Below are 18,616 nucleotides of genomic sequence, written 5' to 3'. Positions count from 1 at the left end.
AAATTTATCTACCAAATTTATGTTTGGTATAATTGTTCATACATTTAATAGTAAATTTTACCTTCAACTTTTATGGTGTAATTTATAGGACGGGGTAGGTAGGTAGACATTATATAAAGAAAGTTTCATGTGTCGAACAAAAGAAGTTGAAGATAAAATTATGACTTAATCGACCTAACAAAAACGTGGCTATTTAACATCAATAATTATACAGAAGTTGAATAGAAATAGTGTTGTTGGGGCGTCCCTTATCGTTTTGCAATAAATCCAAGCCAATATATATATATATATATATTAATATTTTATAATAAGTGTGTAGATAACCAAGATTTTTGGTTTTAAATATTTTTTTTTAATGTTAACTTTAATTTATAAATATTTAAACTTAAATAAATAATTAAAAAAATTAAAATATGATATTTTTGAGATATTTTACAATAATAATTATTTAAAAATAATAAATAATTAAACAAATTAAAATAAGATATTTTTGAGATATTTTTCAATGATAATTATTTAAAAATAATAAATAATTAAACAAATTAAAATATGATATTTTTGAGATATTTTAAAATGATAATTATTTAAAAATAATAAAATCACACATTTTATAACTTAAATAAAATTTAATTAAACTTAAACTCACTTATTAGAATAATATCATATTAAACATATAATATAACCTATTGTCAATTAGCAATAATTTATTTTTTTTAAAAAAAACTAGCAAGAAACTTAAATTTATAATCAATGTACAATATTTAATATTACATTAACATATAATATATAATCTCTTGTTGTCACTCCTAAATTCAAATTCTAAAACAAAATAAACTTAAACAAAAATAAATAAATTATTTAATTAAAATAGGATATTTATTTGAAATTTATATAACATTAATATAAATTTAATAAAAATAATTAATAAATTCTATAAATAAAACTAAACAAACGTGCATATCACATTGCTTATATCTACTATATATATAAGGGCTGGTATAATAGGTATTTTTTTTCCCTATTCATAGGTAAAGTATTTTATAACCATCGATCTAATCTAATGGTTTAGATTTAATCTTGAAAAATACAAACATCATTAATACTCATTTTGATTAATATAGAATTTTGCACCATATTTATTATTTTCAACTAATAAAAACTCCAAACCATATATATGTGTTCGGGTGAAAATTCTCCCCTGAAACAACAATAATCTCCATTTGGAAAGTTCTTCATGTTTACTGTTCACGCGTGATCGTCCCTGGATCAGTGCACATTCTATTTGCTAAACCAACAACAAAAAATGTGTTCTTCATTGAATTGAAAGTTAAAGTCGGATGGGGAGTACCTACAAAAAGATATTGCAATGCTTAAATCAGTCAATAGTTCTCTCATTCGATTCTCAATCAAGCAATTGACAATCAATCCAAGGTCCTCTAAAAATGAGTCTCGTGTCTACTATATATAGGGAATGAAAAAGATCAAGGAAATAATTAAAAATACTCCCTTTAATTTCCTTTTCTGCCTTCACATTTCCTCTTACGGACTGAGCTCTGCATTTGTACCATCAGAGCCCTCAGACTCTTCATCTGTCCACTCAGAGCTAATAAGCTCTTCATTCATCGTTCAAAGCTAATAAGCTCATCATTCATCCAGTTAGAGCTAATGTATCTTCTCTCATTTTCCCCACCTTTTATTTATTTTTATTCTACTGACACTTGGCATTTATTACCCGTCATTTCCATTCTGACATCCATCAATCAGGCAGGAAAATTTCTCATTTTTGTAACCGTCTCTTCGCTTTCCTTATTACTTTACTTTTTCAAAAACCAAAAACCCACTATCATATGGAAATCTTCCCCTTTTCATTTACAGTTCTACTTTCATTTCCTTTCCCTTCATTCTCTTCCAAAAATTCGCCCATGGGTGTCCAACGATCATCCAAACCTGCTAAAACTAAGATTCCCAAACCTTTCCACATCATATATTTAAAAGCTTTCAAAGAAATTCAGCACAAAAAATCATCCCCTCTGATATATCGATTCCACCTCTTGACTCTGATCAACTCGCATGATGGAGATTCGAAGATATCCTTTAGCCTGGCGAAATAATCATCGTGGCCAAACACCTAGAATTACTTCGATTTCCTCTTCCTCCCTTAATCATTTTTTTCCTCCGTCTCATCGATGTTAACCTGATGCAACTTGTGTCGAATGCGTTTTGTCAATATGTGCCACTGCCATGCATGTTGCACTTTATCAACTTTGGACCATGGCGAATGACATTTTTTGCAGCTTTTTAAAAATTGTTCAACCTGCCAATTCTGAGCGGCCTTTCCCCAATTCCTACCTTATGTCTAAAAAGAATCGATGGTTCTTCTCTGGTCTTCCTTCTATGAATAGAGGTTGGGAAGAATTTCCTTTTATCATTGGAGGCAATTGGTACACCCCTTATGTTCCTAGTGAACTATTTCCACTTCCAAGAGTCTTCACTCAAGGTGAGTTTTTACTTTTATTGTTTCATTCTTTGCATGTAATTTTGTCCCTATATTCCTCTCTTAATTTCAATTTCCTTCAAATTCCATCTAGAAACGACTTGGCCTTCTTCTTGTTCGTGGGATTCTAAGTGCAAAGAGTCATTCCTTTCATGTGGCGTCATTCACCGTTCTCAGAATGATGCAATTAACATCTACAAGAATTACAATAACCACATGTTGCTTTATATGTCCCGCCTTTGTTTTCCCCAATTTGTTCACAGATGGGCGACAAACTACCTTGCTCTTCAAGAAGCTGACAAGGAGCATGAGTACTTCAAAATTTATAAGAAATGTATTAAGGAATATCGTAAAAATCCTTCTTCTATTCACCATGTTCCACTCACTCCTAACATTTTAAAGATGCTCATGGACAGTTTGAAGAGCGTTTCTATTGCTAAAGAAAAGAAGACTCTGCCCTACTCTTCTTCTTCTTTGAGAGTCCTAAGGATTCGAGTGAAATTGAAGAAGATTCTGCCTCTTTAGCCACTATTTTTGTTGGTACTTTTGACGTTGATGATTAAGGTTCCACCTTTCCTTCAGTAGAAGTTACTTCAAATGCACCCACCCACGTCTCTGAGGTTTAACCCTATGAAAATCATGGCCAAGTTCCTGAGGGTTTCGTTGTGGCACCAACTCCTAGCTTAATGCAGAAAATATGAAAGTCTAGCATTGCCACCACCTCTTCTAAAGTTTTGAAGGCTTCCACTGCTGAGTGTTCTGCTCGTCCATTTCAACATTATGAACTGATAGGTAACAGTCAGCCTAGTCGAACATCTGGACCCAACTCTGGTGCAGAGCATGATCCCAATCCTAGTCTTGTTGAGCATCTTAATTCAGCTTCTGAGCCTATGATGAACCCATCTTCGGGGCCTACACCTCCCTCTATTTCTATTCCCCCCCTTGATGTCGTCCGCTCGGGCAGAGTCTCTCTCATCAAAGCCTCCCATTCAATAAAGGGACATGAGGAGAAGGAATGCTGGTTTTTGCGAACCCCATATTAAAATCATATTTGATTCCTGTTCGAGAAATCCCTCTAAACCTTGCTTTGATGCTCTCTCCTTGCCCCTAGTGTTCTACTCCGTTCTTAGTTCTACCCCTGCCTCTCAGTCTACCATAGTCACTGTTCCATCTGTCGAATATGTCTTGGCCCTATCGAAAAATCTGATGCAAGCACCACTTTGTCTGCTTTTCTGCCTTTATGCCAAACATGTTCTCCTACAATGCTTGAACAACACCTTACTATTGCCCTAATGAGTACTCCCACTATCCTTCCAGTAATTTCTAGTTTTAGTCTCTTCGATCCTGTTTTTGAAAAAAATTATGATTTGTACTTATTATAGGATTTCCCCGATTCCCAAATTTCTAAAAATTCAACATTCGTTGCTTCCCTTAATGTTGTTCAACTTCAAATCGATATCCCCAACTCTTCTGGGTTTCCAACTTTCCAGACTTGTACAACAACAGCAGAGTCAAACATGCCCATTCTTGATGATGGCCAGAACCTCAGTGCTCAACATAATTCTCCGATCAGCTCTAATCCTCTCTTACTGCTCCATTTACATCGAAAAAGGTTTCTTTATCGGATGCAAATACTGGTACGGGGGATGCTAAGAGGAGTACAAGAATGGCATTTGGCTCCTCGTTAGCCGAGGGTGAATCCCTGTTTAGAGCTGTCATTCGACTACTCAAAAGTGTTGCGCTAGGCACAAGTGTAATTTCCAACAAAACTGCTGTGCAGTGTTGAATTCCTGGGTGAATCTTGCGTTCACAAATTCATGGATGAAGAAATAACTCTGGTATGGCTATTTATAATCTGTGAATACGAATCATGCATTCATTGAATATCATGTACTGTTTTGATTGTGTACACATCTGAATTTCCTGAGTCAGAATTCGTCAACTCGTACTATAACTGCATTTCAACAAATGGAAGCACTGTATCGAACTATGCAGAACACAGTGATGCTGCGCTCAAAAAATTCTCAACGAGCATCAAAGATTTTGAAGAAACAGTTGAGTGAGATTGAACCGAAACATGTCGCAACCAAGGCGATGTCTGATCTGCACAGTCATTTGAACTTAGCTACTGTTTACCGAGTTTTTCGGAAACGAATACAAACAAAATAATAAAAAGATAAGAACTGTAGAAGTGCAGAAATATAAATAGACAAATAGGTTTTTTACGTGGTTCAGGCGTTAACGAGCCCTAGTCCACGAGTCGATGTTATTATACTTGTAGAGAATTACAGTAAAATGGCTGGTGTACAAGAACCTCACAAACTCACAATGTTTCTCTCGGGTTCTCTTGCAGAAGATGAAGCTAGAGAGATTTTGGCAGAATTCTTGCTCTTTAATCTGTTGGCCTCCCCTCCTATCGTAAAATGAGGAGGTCTTTATAGCTAGGGTTTTGGATTAAGGTTTTACTCTGCCCTCATGAGTCTTAATTACACCAGTCGTAAATAGGGAATACAATTACGGTCGTAGCATGGCTACCAGGCTCTACGCAGGTATAATTACATGAAAATATGGGGAATGACAAAAGGCAGCCGTCTTTTCCAGGCTGTCAGCGGAACAGTAGGCGAAAAGGCACTTTTAGGCGTGCTGGGATGTGTGCGGCCTCGACCTGTTGGGCGGGATCCTGTGTCAAGTGAGTATCATTCCAACTATGCCTCCTCCGTGACTCGACCGCTTGGTCTTCTTCCGTGCGAGGCACGGAACTGTATCCGCGAAGGTAACCTGAAGAGCTTCTCCTGAAAGGACCTTCCCCGAAGGATATCCCTTTGGGAGTCCGGGAGAATTGACAAGCTTCCGGGTCGCGGTTGCTTGAAAGAGTGTGCTGGACACTAAACGGGTGAGGCGAAGCCTTTCTGTCCATCCGCGAGCCCTGGTCATTCTTCGTGAAAGACTTTGATAATTCTGCTTCCCCGAGGCTATCCATCTAAACGCTATCCGGAAATCTGGATAACAGCTACTAGTCGAGTAAATGAGCTGGAATTGAGCCTTGCTATGAAGAATGAAGTTATTGCCAGAATTGATGACAAGAAATGTAACTCGAAAGGTCTCTGAGCTACAAAGTGCTGCAGTGTCAACTCCTTAAGAACAAGTAAAAGGAAAAGATGACGAGATTAAGAATTTGTAAGAAGCTCTATTAGCTGTGAATAACGAACTAGAGGGAAACAAAAATGAGCATTCTGTAGCTATTTCCAAGTTTGAATTAACTTTGGAAGAGGCCAAAAGTCGAGCATCTACTTCAGACGAAAAAGTGAATGCTCTGCAATAGGTAAAAACAGATATGTTTATTTTGTGTTCCATTGTTGCTTTCATTCCTACATGCACGATAATTGAAGAGTGTGTCTATTTGTTTTTGTTTTCATGCCTGCGTAGAAAATTAACGAATCGCTATTCGAGTCGACTAAGATGTGCATCAGTGATCACCATAAGGCAGAGAAGGCGCTCACTCGAATGAACGAAATTGACATCGCCTTCTATTTTCATGATATCATTAACCAGGACGATGAAATAAGGGAGAATAAACTCAGTATGCTAGAGTCATTATGCAAAACTCATAACATTGAAATAGGTGCGTACGAATATGAGTGGTATGGAAAAAATTTGGGTGATGTTTCCATTAGCTAATCAGTAGAGCATCTGAAGCAGCTCAAATGCAAGGGCCATGTTTTGGGATCAATCTATCTGGCATCCGGGGAACTTATTCCTACTGTGAAAGATAACAATAACAAGGGTAACTCAGGGAATCTTGATGTCGAGAAGGAGTAACAGTTGAACTATCTGTCTCTGTGGTACCTGCATCTTCTATCGACTATAGAAAGACCGTTCCCCTACCTTTCCTTCATTTGAGGAAGATGATGGGACTAGAAACCACTAGCTACTCCTTTTATGATGGCACCTAATGCCTCCTCTTTTATGTTAAGATCTCCTCTTTATTTTTTGAATACTTCTATGATATTTTGTAAAGGATTTATGGTGTTATATGTAACGTCTCTTTATGTCTTTTGGGTTTTTTTTTATAGATCAGTTCATGAAGCTTATTAATATACTTTTTTTCATTGATGCTTTTCTTGTCTTGCTAATGTTCTAAAAATATTGTTGCTAGTCTACTCAGGCATCGCTCTTAGTTTTCTCTTGCCATGACCCATCTTTACACAAACCATTCTGTCCATTTAATGTGGATAAGCTCAGCGATCGTTACTGTTTGTGGGAGATGATTCCATGTAATAACTTGATTAATTTCACTTGCTTATTCAAGCACAATATTATCTTATCTCAGTCTTAGCATGCTTTTGATATGAGTAGGTGAATTCAGTCGTACGTGGTATGTCTCTCATCGTTAGAGCATAATGTTCAACAAACAGTGATGGTTGACTTCTACTTGGTTACCATCACATGTTTAAGAGTTTCATTCTGTATTATATAGCGTGCCGTCGATTCCAACTGAGGTCCAATTTCTTGCACAGAGCCATAACTTTGCATTTAAAGGGGGAAGAATAGTGTGACTTCGCTCGATGCATGCATTCTAGACCGTATTAGTATTTTTAGTGTTGAGTTTAATCCTCATGTATCTCTACTATTTGATTATCACTGTTGTTCTGCGTTGTTTACCTGTCATTGCGCATAACCGTTCATGTGTACATTTTTCAAGTAAAAGCAAAGGCAACTGCACTTAGCACCATTTGTATACTTTTCTTTGCTCTTATATTATAGACCGTTAAACTACTAAATTACTATTCATTAATGTGACAATCTTACTTATATCATAACAAAGCTCTATCCAAATATACTTCATACAGAGCTTAATTAGGCATCTATAGCAGTGCTACTCTTATTTTACTAGTGTTGCGCTTATTGTAACATATGTTGGATTTTGATACCACAATATTATTAATACCACAATATCATAGGCATCAACTAAAACAAATATTATTAATACCACAATATCATACAATGCTCTACTGGAATCTGCCAGAGATTGTTCATACAAATACAAATACAAATATGCTACTCGAACTTTTCTTGCTTGGTCTCGATCTGCTACCCGAACTTTTGTTCGTTTGAGTAGTATGGGCTCGTCCTCTTGTTCTTTCTTCATAGAAGAGAGAGGATGAGTCCTTTGTCGCGGATGGCAGACACATGGGGTATACTTGCTGGTAGCTATTACCAAATGGAACAACCATTAGGTAGAGCAGAGCTGCAAGGAAATCTCTACATTTTCATCCTTGCACGCAAGGAAGGCTGCTTTGAGACAACAAAGTTAATGAAGAACTTGTTCTGCACTCTTTTCAACTTTCCACTCTCGTCATGCCTTTGCTCAGCAGCCATGAACCCTCCCTTGTTGTTTAGGTCTCATTGTACTTGGTGTTGGGAATTTATGGCTTTTCACTTTCTTAATGAACAATGCATAATAGAAATAATTCAATATTACAAACCCTAGATGCTAATGAAGAATATTATTCAAAGTATGAATGCAAATATTGAGAATCAAAGAACCATATACATGGTATGAATGTAAATCTTGATAATAGAGAATTAAGTGATTAAATGATTATAAGATAAACTTAGAAATATTTAATCATCAATACTAGCAATGCAAACACAAATAAGGAGGTAAAACACAATAGAATAACACAATCACAAAGTTAAGGATTAGAGAGATACAACCTTTGATTTTCAGCAACTTGAATCTTCAAACTTGGGGAACATCTAAGGCTTATACACAATGAGTATATATATTGTTGTCCAAAATCTCTATTCCAAGCCTTCTCTTGTTGCTTGAAGCTTCACCAAAGTGGAATGAGAAGTGGGATTAAACAAGCCTTGAAACCCATACAAGTCAAGCAATGCTTGATGGGTTTCTTGGAGAAAATGAATGTTCTTTGAGAGCTAGAGAGAGAGAGAGAGAGAGAGAGAGAGAGGTTATAAAGAGAGTTAAAAAGTGTGATCAAGACTTTGCAGCTCTAATAACCCTTATATATAGTGTAGGCATTGTCATCAAGTCTAACAAATAGGATTAGAGCTTTTAAACATATAATTTGGAGCTAATTCATGTAACTGTACGGACCTCCTAGGAGATGCATCACCTGCTAGGTGGCGATGCGTTGCCTGCACCCACGCGATGTGTCACCACCCAATAGGAGATGCATCACCGACTAGGTGTTTTGTCTCCTAGGCAGTTTTAGGCATTGCATTGCCTCCCATAGGCGACGCAACGCAAATGCCTCTACAAAACCACCCCGAGCATGACCCCCAAAATGTCTCCAAACTTTTAGGGAATGTTTAGATACCTCATTGTATCACTTTAGACCCATAAAAGTCAATTGTAGATTCCTACTACACATTCTCACATTCTCATGCTTTGACTTCAACTTAAGTGAAAACCGTTCAGTGGTTTGCACCTCATTGTGTAAACAACTTAACCATTATATTTAACCAATCTCAACATTTCCTCACTTAGTTAAATATAATCCTCTCTTCTTAGATTGATAGTTTTGGTGCATAAAATAAAGTATATTTCAATTTGAACTTTGTCTTAGTGAAAGCAATACATAGCCCTATCATAGTCATTAGTGTCTTGAAGATTTAACCAAGTACTCCTTAATGATAGACCCAGTAACACCTCACACACCTCCACTTTACCATTCATTTTCCCTCTATGCGCACTTAGAACTTTTCATGGCCTTGCGCTCATCCATTTCATAAACTTTCTGGGGAGAAACACCAACTCCCATGAGAGGCAGCACCACCTCTAAGTTAACATAGGTGAAGTTCTTACAACATCTTTTCTACCTTTAGAGATGCTTGTTGCACACATCTGGACTTCATTAAAAGTCCTAAGCTTAACCCACACTTGGTAGCAACCAACACTAACCATCCTTGGATGGAACTCACGATTATGTTAGTGTTGAAATTATTCACTCAATGACTTGTTCTTACCCAGTGAACTCTTGCCCTTGATGTATACAAGTTTGGAGTTGGGTTGCCATCATTGATGAATATATGATTCTAGGAGTTTACATCCCATCCCTTTTGAAGTGGAACTTACTAACCTCTTCACAAGAGGTTTTGTAAATAAATCCGCTAAGTTCTCACTTGTCTTAACATATGAGCTTGACATGATTCCATCTTCAATCAATTGTCTCACATACTCATGTCTTAGACTTATATGTCTAGACTTTCCATTATATATGAGATTATAAGCTCTAACTAATGTGACTTGACTATCACAAAATATCGAGATCATTGATACCTCATCCGTGGTAATTGAGATATCCAACATGAGATCTCTAAGCCACTCGACCACTTTGTCAGTTGCTGCTAGAGCTATAAACTTGACCTCCATGGTTGAGTGTAAAATACATGTTTGTTTCTTTGAACCTGAAGAAACCACTCCTCCTCCGAGTATAAACACTTAACCAGTTGTAGAGAGATTATCTCCTACACTCGATATCCAAATTGCATCAGAATATCCCTAAAGTATCTTAGAAACTTTGAATATTGGAGGCTTAGTTTCATGGTCCTCTCTAGGTACCCTAGAACTCTCTCACTTGCCTTCCAATGTTTGATACATGGATTGTTAGTAAACCTACTAAGTTTACTAACCGTTCTACCATTGTTCTTTTCAAGCTTTATGCTTGAATCAAATGGTGTATTTGCCTCTTTGATTTTGAGATGACTAAACTTGTCAAGCACTTTCTCGGCATAGTGAGCTTGACTAAAGGTGTAAACTCCACAATTTTTTCTCACTTTTATACCCAATATGGTATCAACCTCTCCAAGGTCCTTCATCTTGAAAGTGGAAGATAAAAAGCTCTTAGTTTCTATTATGCCTTTCATCTAATTACTTAAATTAGGGATGTTTATGGTACGGGTGGTGCGGTTTTTCTCTAATTTTTTTGGACTGCACTGCATATGCGGTTTGAACAATTTTCCAAAACGCAACCCGCACTGCATAGACCTCAAACCGCATAAACCGCCTTGCAAAAATGCAGTGTGGTGCGGTGCTGTGTGGGCGGTTTATACCCATCGCCAAATAATTTAACAATTAAATATTATAATTAAGAAATATTCATAATAAATCTCATAACCTGTAACTTCTTGGATAGCCAAGACCGCTACACTGTGTGCTTGTAAAGGTCAAAGGTGCAGGACTTGCTAATCAAGTCATTTAATTAAATTGTGTCACTAATCATAAGTGTGCTAGGGTTAAAAGAAGTTTCGGTCTCAAAAGATACATTTTATAAAATTAAACAGTTTTACATAAGGGATCCCAACAAGGAAATAGTGTTTGAAAGTTGATTTACAAAATCAAAAAATTTCTAGACAATCATCGGCCATACTAAGGCAAGATAAACATTTCCGGTCCTCTCATCCTTTCTTTCCTCTCAACCGTGGCGGCTGAGCAGCCGACCATGTACATTTAGCTCGCAGAGCTCTCCAAATCAGGGCTGATCAAGTTTTCCCTTGCCTTTACCTGCACCACACAGCACCTGTGAGCAAAGGCCCAGCAAGAAAACATAATACACATCACATAAAGTATTAGAAAACAATTAACCCTCTAAGCATGTTTAACCACTCAACATTCATGTTAACTCTATAGCATGTAATCAGAATCCAAGATACAAGTGGACATCACTAATAATCAAATTACACAATAATTAGGGCCGACAACTTAGGCCGCACCCTCTATTTAACCCACTGACTCCGGCCCGCTTAAACCGAGCTCAGTGCATAATAAGCTATCCTCGGCTACCAGTGGCCGAGCCGCGCCTTGTGCGCTAGTTTAACCTTACCACGCTTAGGCCGTTGGTTTACTATTTACATGGCATAATACCATTTTTTCAAGCATACATATTAGGGAGCCCTTAGTCCTGTTCCAAATACACAACCGGGTGCAGTTTTCTTACCTTTAACTTCTTCGTTTATTAATTACAAGCGATGTCCCTCAAGCACGATCCTTTCCCGAGCCCTAGCTTTAACACCTAATCATAACCAAGGTATTGGGTTTCATTAATATTCAAATATAGGTTTTCGGGTATAAAACTAACTTCCCAGAAATCGAATTCCACCAAGCACGGTGGTGAAATCGATCCCGAGCACTCTAGGCTAGATTCCGTGCTTTAAAACCCTAAATGTTCTAGTACACACCTAAGGGCTGCGACCCTTGAAGCTTAGCCACGGCCCTGCCCTAAACAGAACCAAGGCCACCCCTGAAAGAAGAAACGCGCCGCGGCCCTTCCTTTGGGCAACGCAGCGCTTACCTTTGGCCGACCTCCCTGGCACCTTTGCACCCTAGGGCCGTAACACTCTAGAACAGAGCCGCGACCCTTCCCTTCATGCCCAGAAATTCCACCATTTTTAACCTCTAAACCTTACCCAAAATCATCCCAAAGCTTCCTAATTCAAAACTAATTAATCCCAACACCATTAGAATGACTCTAACAACATAATTCAACTGAAAACCTAACTTAAAACTCATTGAAATCCTACTTTCAATTTCTGAAACTCAAGAACTTCAAAACCCCCAACCAGCCATGCAAAACTCGAATTTAAACCTCTAATTTACAAATTGAAGCTTACCTCTTCTGGTTAACCACTTCTCTAAGCAAAATCCAAGTTAATTCCCAAGCTTTCCACCTTAATTCTGCCCTTAAACATCAAAATCACAATTATCTCAATACCCAGCCAAAACTCAGAATTTCTAACCACAAAGAAGGGAATTCAATGCTTACCTTAGTCCTGATTAAGTTCCTTGGATAATCCTTGAGTTCATTTGCTAAACCCCACCTTCAATTCTCAGAAATCCCAGCTTAATTCACTTGATTTTTCTCTGAGCTTTGTGTTTTCCTTGAGAGAAAAGAGAGAGAAAAGGCTGAGAATAAAGGGTCGGTTTATTTTGTGTTCTACTGTTTTCCTTTAATTTAGTCTACCCTTATCCCGTTAAGTCAATCTCGAGGCTCAGGGTGCCGGAAACGTCCCCGAGGGAAAAACGGTAAATTTCCCCAATATTCATGCCTAGACTTTCTAACCTTAAATATATCTCCATATATTTATTTTCATAACCCAATAGTCTAAAATTCCCCTGAATTATCCAAAGTCAACTGTTAAACCCCGTTGTGACTTTTCCCGCTATCTAGCCCTAGGATCGCCTCGAGCCGTGCTCTGCAAACCTACCCACATAATAATGTGGTTCTTACATATACCATATATATATCACATTAACATCAATATAATTGTACAAGAATTTTAATCATATAATTATGCATTTAAATCAATAAACCCACTTAAATCACATTTAACTCAATTATGCCCTCCCGGCACACTAATCAAGGCCCTTAAGCCTTATTAGCAAATTTCGGGTCGTTACAATTATCCCCTCCTAATGGGAATTTCGTCATCGAAATTTACCTGAATAACTCAGGATACCGATCTCGCATTGCTGATTCGAGCTCCCAGGTTGCCTCCTTGACCTTGCTATTTCTCCACAACACTTTAACTAACGAAATTATCTTATTCCGTAAAACTTTATCCTTCCGATCCAAAATCTGAACTGGTCGTTCTTCATAGGACAAGTTTGTCTGTAGCTCTAAGTCCTCATACTTCAGCACATGTGTTGTATCAGGAACATATTTCCGCAACATGGAGACATGGAATACATCATGAACTCCTGACAGTGACGGTGGCAAGGACAACCTATAAGCCACCTATCCAACTCTCTCTAGGATCTCGAAAAGTCCAACAAACCGAGGGCTTAACTTGCACTTTACTCCAAATCTTCTCACCCCTCGCAGTGGTGAAACTCGCAGAAACACATGGTCCCCAACCTGGAACTCCACATGTCTACGCCTAGGATCATCATAGCTCTTTTGTCTGCTCTGTGAGGCGAGCATCCTAGCTTGGATCTTTTCAATAGCCTTGTTGGTTTTCCGAACCATATCTGGCCCTAAGTACTTCTTCTCACCCATCTCATCCCAATGAATGGGTGATCTACACTTTCTTCCATGTAACATTTCATAAGGAGCTATTCCAATTGTAGATTGATAACTGTTATTATACGAGAACTCAATCAATGGTAGATACTTGCTCCAAGATCCCTCAAAATCAATCACACACGGTCTAAGCATGTCCTCCAACACCTAAATCGTCCTCTCAGACTGTCCATCAGTCTGAGGATGAAAAGCTGTACTAAACTTCAATTGAGTCCCCATAGCCTTCTGCAGGCTCCCCCAAAACTTGGAGGTAAAAATAGGATCCCTATCTGACACAATAGATTTAGGAACCCCATGGAGACGAACGATCTCCCTCACATACAATTCTGCATACTGATCTACAGTGTAGGTCGACTTTACTAGAAGGAAATGAGCTGACTTGGTGTATCTATCCACTGTCACCCACACCGAGTCATGAAGCCCAACTGTTCTGGGCAAACCTCCCACGAAATCCATTGTAATATCCTCCCACTTCCACTCTAGAATGCCCGGAGGCTGTAGCAATCCTGCTGGTCGCTGATGTTCAGCCTTCACTTGCTGACACGTCAAACATTTGGCCACATATTCAACCATATCCTTCTTCATCCTGGGCCACCAGTATAATGTTCGTAGATCCTGATACATTTTTGTGGTACCCGGATGAAGCGAGTATGGCGTAGTGTGAGACTCATCTAGTATTTCATGTTTGATCCCTGCATCATCTGGCACACAAATCTGCCCCTGATACCGAAGTGACCCAACCTCAGAAATAGAATAGTCCTTAGCTACTCCCGCTAAGACATTCTCTTTAACCTCCTGTAACTGAGCGTCTACCAACTGTCCTTCTCTAATCCGTTCTAACAGGGTCGACTGCAGAATAATATTAGCCAACCGGCCTACCACCAATTCTATCCCTGCTCTAACCATTTCATCAGCTAATCTTCTCGAGATCTGGATGGAACTATACAATTGTCCTTGAACCCTCCTACTCAATGCATCTGCCACCACATTGGCTTTCTCTGGGTGGTAAAATATATCATAGTCATTATCCTTAACCAGTTCCAACCAGCGCCTCTGTCTCATGTTCAAATCTTTCTGAGTAAAGAAGTATTTCAAACTTTTATGGTCAGTGTATATCTCACACTTCTCCCCATACAAGTAATCCCGCCAAACCTTCAATGCGAAAACCACTGCCGCCAGTTCCAAATCAAGAGTAGGATACCGCTGTTCATACTCCTTCAACTGTCGCGACACATAAGCTATAACTTTCCCATTCTGCATCAGCATGCAGCCTAAGCCCATCCTCGATGCGTCACAGTAAACTACAAACTTTCCTTCCTCCGAAGGAAGACTTAACACAGGCGCAAAAATTAGTCGTCTCTTCAACTATTGGAAACTATCCTCACAGTTATCTGTCCAGATAAACTTCTGATTCTTTCTTGTTAGTTTCGTCATTGGTGAAGAAATCTTGGAGAATCCTTCCACAAACCGTCTGTAGTAACCCGCTAGACCAAGAAAACTCTGCACCTCCGAGGCGTTCCTTGGCCTCGGCCAATCTCTGGCTGCTTCCTCCTTTGATGGATCCACTTTAATTCCATCAGCGCTAACAATATGTCCAAGGAATGTCACTTCTGATAGCCAAAACTCACACTTCTTAAATTTGGCATACAACCGGTGCTCCCTCAACCTCTGCAAAACCTGCCGGAGATGAAACTCGTGTTCTGCCTCTGAAATGGAGTACACTAGAATGTCGTCGATGAAAATGATAATGAAATGATCCAGAAAATCCTTGAACACCCTGTTCATTAGGTCCATGAAGGCTGCTGGGGCATTGGTCAAACCAAAAGACATGACCAAAAACTCATAGTGCCCATACCTCGTTCGGAAGGCCATCTTCGTAATATCCTTGTCCTTGATCTTCAGCTGGTGATAACCAGATCGAAGATCAATCTTCGAGAATACCGTCTTACCCTATAGCTGATCGAACAAGTCATCAATCCTTGGTAGGGGATACTTATTCTTGATGGTTAGCTTGTTCAATTCCCGGTAGTTTATACACATCCTCAATGTCCTGTCCTTCTTCTTCACAAATAAAACTGGAGCACCCCATGGTGAATAGCTTGGTCTGATAAACCCTAAATCCAGAAGTTCCTCCAGCTGTATCTTTAACTCTTTCAATTCTACTGGTGCCATCCTGTATGGTGCCTTTGATACTGGCTCTGTCCCCGGTGCCAACTCAATGACGAATTGAACCTCCCTGTGCGGCGGCAATCCTGGTAAGTCCTCAGGAAAAACATCTAAAAACTCACAAACCAGTCTAGTATCTTTCGGCCCTGCTAGCAGTACTCTGGTGGTATCAACTACACTAGCCAGAAAGCCTATGCATCCACCCTGTAACAAATCTCTGGCTCTCAATGCAGATATTATGGGTACGCGGGGTCCACATACCGTACCCACAAATACAAATGGGTCCTCACCCTCAGGCTCAAAAGTCACCATCTTCTTCCTACAGTCTATGGTAGCCCCATACCTAACCAACCAATCCATCCCTAGAATCATATCAAAATCTTCCATACTCAACTCAATTAAATCTACCGACAACTCTCTACTGTCAACTATCACTGGCAGTGCCCTAATCCACCTCCTAGATACTACCAGTTCCCCTGTAGGAAAAATAGTCCCAAACCCTGAAGTACAATACTCACTAGGTCTACACAATCCATCAATCACCTTATCAGAAACAAACGAGTGTGTAGCACCAGAGTCTATCAAAATAGTAAAAGGAGTGCCAGGGCTAGAGAGCTGACCTGTCACTACCAAGGGACTAGCCTCGGCCTCAGCCTGCGTCAAAGTGAATACTTGAGTTGGAGTCAAGCTATCTGCTTTCCCTGCTTCACCTTTCTTCACTGTTGGGCAGTCCTTTCTGAGATGCCCCACTGTTCCACACACAAAACCAGCTTTGGCTCGACATTCACCCAAGTGATGCCTTCTACACCTCGGACACTCTGGATAGGTCTGCCATGCCTCATCGCCACCCTGACGGCCACCCTGACCACCCCGACCCCTCCTATCAGAACCAGGAGCAGTAGAAGTGTCAGGAGCCTTTCTCTTGAGGTCACTGGGGCCTCCGCCCCTACCTATCCCTGAAGAAGGACGTACCATTCTACAGCCTTCGCGCCTCATCGCACTTTCCCTCCAAATCTTGTTCTCCGCTTCCTCAGCGGTAAGAGCCTTCTCAACGGCCTAGGCATAAGTTGTTCCTCCACGTACCGTTGTAATCCTGACATCTTGGGCTATCATAGCATTCAGCCCTCTAATGAATCTATCCTACCTAGCTGCATCAGTAGGCACAAGGTCTGGTGCAAACTTCACAAGTCTATCAAATTTCAGGGCATATTCTGTAACAGTCATATTGCCCTGCACCAAACCCATGAACTCATTAACTTTTGCTGCCCTGATGGCAACATTGTAGTATTTCTGACTGAACAAGTCTCTGAAACCTTCCCAACTCAAAGCAGTAACATCCCTGGTCTGCGATGCCACTTCCCACCAGATGCGGGCATCCTCTCTCAACATATAAGTGGCGCAGGCCACTCTATCATGCCCCTCTTCTCTCATGAAATCCAAGATTGTAGTAATCATGGTTAGCCATTGCTCGGCTTTCAATGGATCAGGTCCACCCTCAAAGATCGGGGGCTGCTGCTTCCTGAACTACTCATACAACGGTTCCCATCTGTTCCCAATCTCTCCTGACTGCATAACTGGTACCACTGCAGGTGGTACTATAGGGGCAGCACTCCACGATCGATCCTGCTGTCGTAGTAAGAAAATCTGTTCATCCTGGCTTTGTAATTGAGCCTGCATATCTACCATCAATTGCTGCCAGTTCTCAGGGACTGGCGAAGGATTTTGGCCCTGGTCATCACCCCCAGCCCCAGACCTAGTGTCGGCTAGTCGCGTAGATTTTCTTGGACGCATAACTATCTAAGTCAATCTGCAATGAATGACTCAGTAATTAGACCATGATGATAGGGCAAAAGCTTCTCCCAAAACCCATCAGAGTAACATAACCAATCGCAAACATTCACAATATAGGCATTCATCCATATGCACCTGCTGCTAATAAGCATGCTCCAACATTATCATATGAAAGCTAAGATAAAAGCATTCACTAGTATACATTATACAGCTAATCATTCAGATATTCATTTACATGCAATGCGATGCTAATAAGCATGCCTTAATATTCTCATACAGCAGTCAAGGGCCAGGCCCTATCAGTATCTCATGCTTCCGATTAATCCAATAAATAATAATATTCATAACTCATTCCAGGCATATAAACACATAAGCACATATACACATTACCAAACCCTGAATCGAGCTTGTCTCTAGTAGGGAATGTACATGTCCAGCCAGTCTTCAGGAACCCTTAAACCTAGGACGCTCTGATACCAAGTTGTAACGTCCTGGATAGCCAAGACCGCTACACTGTGTGTTTGTAAAGGTCAAAGGTGCAGGACTTGCTAATCAAGTCATTTAATTAAATTGTGTCACTAATCATAAGTGTGCAAGGGTTAAAAGAAGTTTCGGTCTCAGAAGATACATTTTATAAAATTAAACAGTTTTACATAAGGGATCCCAAAAAGGAAATAGTGTTTGAAAGTTGATTTACAAAATCACAAAAGTTATAGACAATCATCGACCATACTAACGCAAGATAAACATTTCCAGTCCTCTTGTCCCTGCTTTCCTCTCAACCGTGGCGGCTGAGCAGCCGACCATGTACATTTAGCTCGCAGAGCTCTCCAAATCAGGGCTGATCAAGTTTGCCCTTGCCTTTACCTGCACCACGCAGCACCCGTGAGCCAAGGCCCAGCAAGAAAACATAATACACATCACTTACAACATTAGAAAACAATTAACCCTTTAAGCATGTTCAACCACTCAACATTCATGTTAACTCTATAGCATGCAATCAGAATCAATGATACAAGTACACATCACCAATAATCAAATTAAACAATAATTAGGGCCGAAAACTTAGGCCGCACCCTCTGTTTAACCCACTGACTCCGGCCAGCTTAAACCGAGCTCAGTG

At 39.6% G+C, this 18,616-nt stretch overlaps 1 protein-coding gene across 1 annotated transcript; it reads left to right on the top strand.

Annotated features, from left to right (window-relative positions):
- The first annotated feature begins 1,244 nt into the window (after positions 1-1,244).
- On the top strand, positions 1,245-6,548 carry LOC133798089 (uncharacterized). Its single transcript, XM_062236278.1, has 2 exons — positions 1,245-2,497; positions 2,589-6,548. The coding sequence occupies exons 1-2, from the start codon at positions 2,242-2,244 to the stop codon at positions 3,017-3,019; spliced, it is 687 nt and encodes a 228-aa protein (XP_062092262.1). The 5' UTR covers positions 1,245-2,241; the 3' UTR covers positions 3,020-6,548.
- Positions 6,549-18,616: the final 12,068 nt, after the last annotated feature.

The sequence above is a fragment of the Humulus lupulus genome, chromosome 1 (genome assembly GCF_963169125.1).
Source record: "Humulus lupulus chromosome 1, drHumLupu1.1, whole genome shotgun sequence".
Classification (NCBI taxonomy): domain Eukaryota; kingdom Viridiplantae; phylum Streptophyta; class Magnoliopsida; order Rosales; family Cannabaceae; genus Humulus; species Humulus lupulus.
The sequence above is the reverse complement of the archived record's forward strand: the minus strand, read 5'-3'. Positions and strand labels throughout refer to the sequence as shown.

Coding starts and splice junctions, on each gene's coding strand:
- LOC133798089 (XM_062236278.1), top strand. CDS start 2,242: ATGCATGTTGCACTTTATCAACTTTGGACCATGGCGAATGACATTTTT. Junction 2,498..2,588: donor TCCAAGAGTCTTCACTCAAG/GTGAGTTTTTAC, acceptor AATTCCATCTAG/AAACGACTTGGCCTTCTTCT.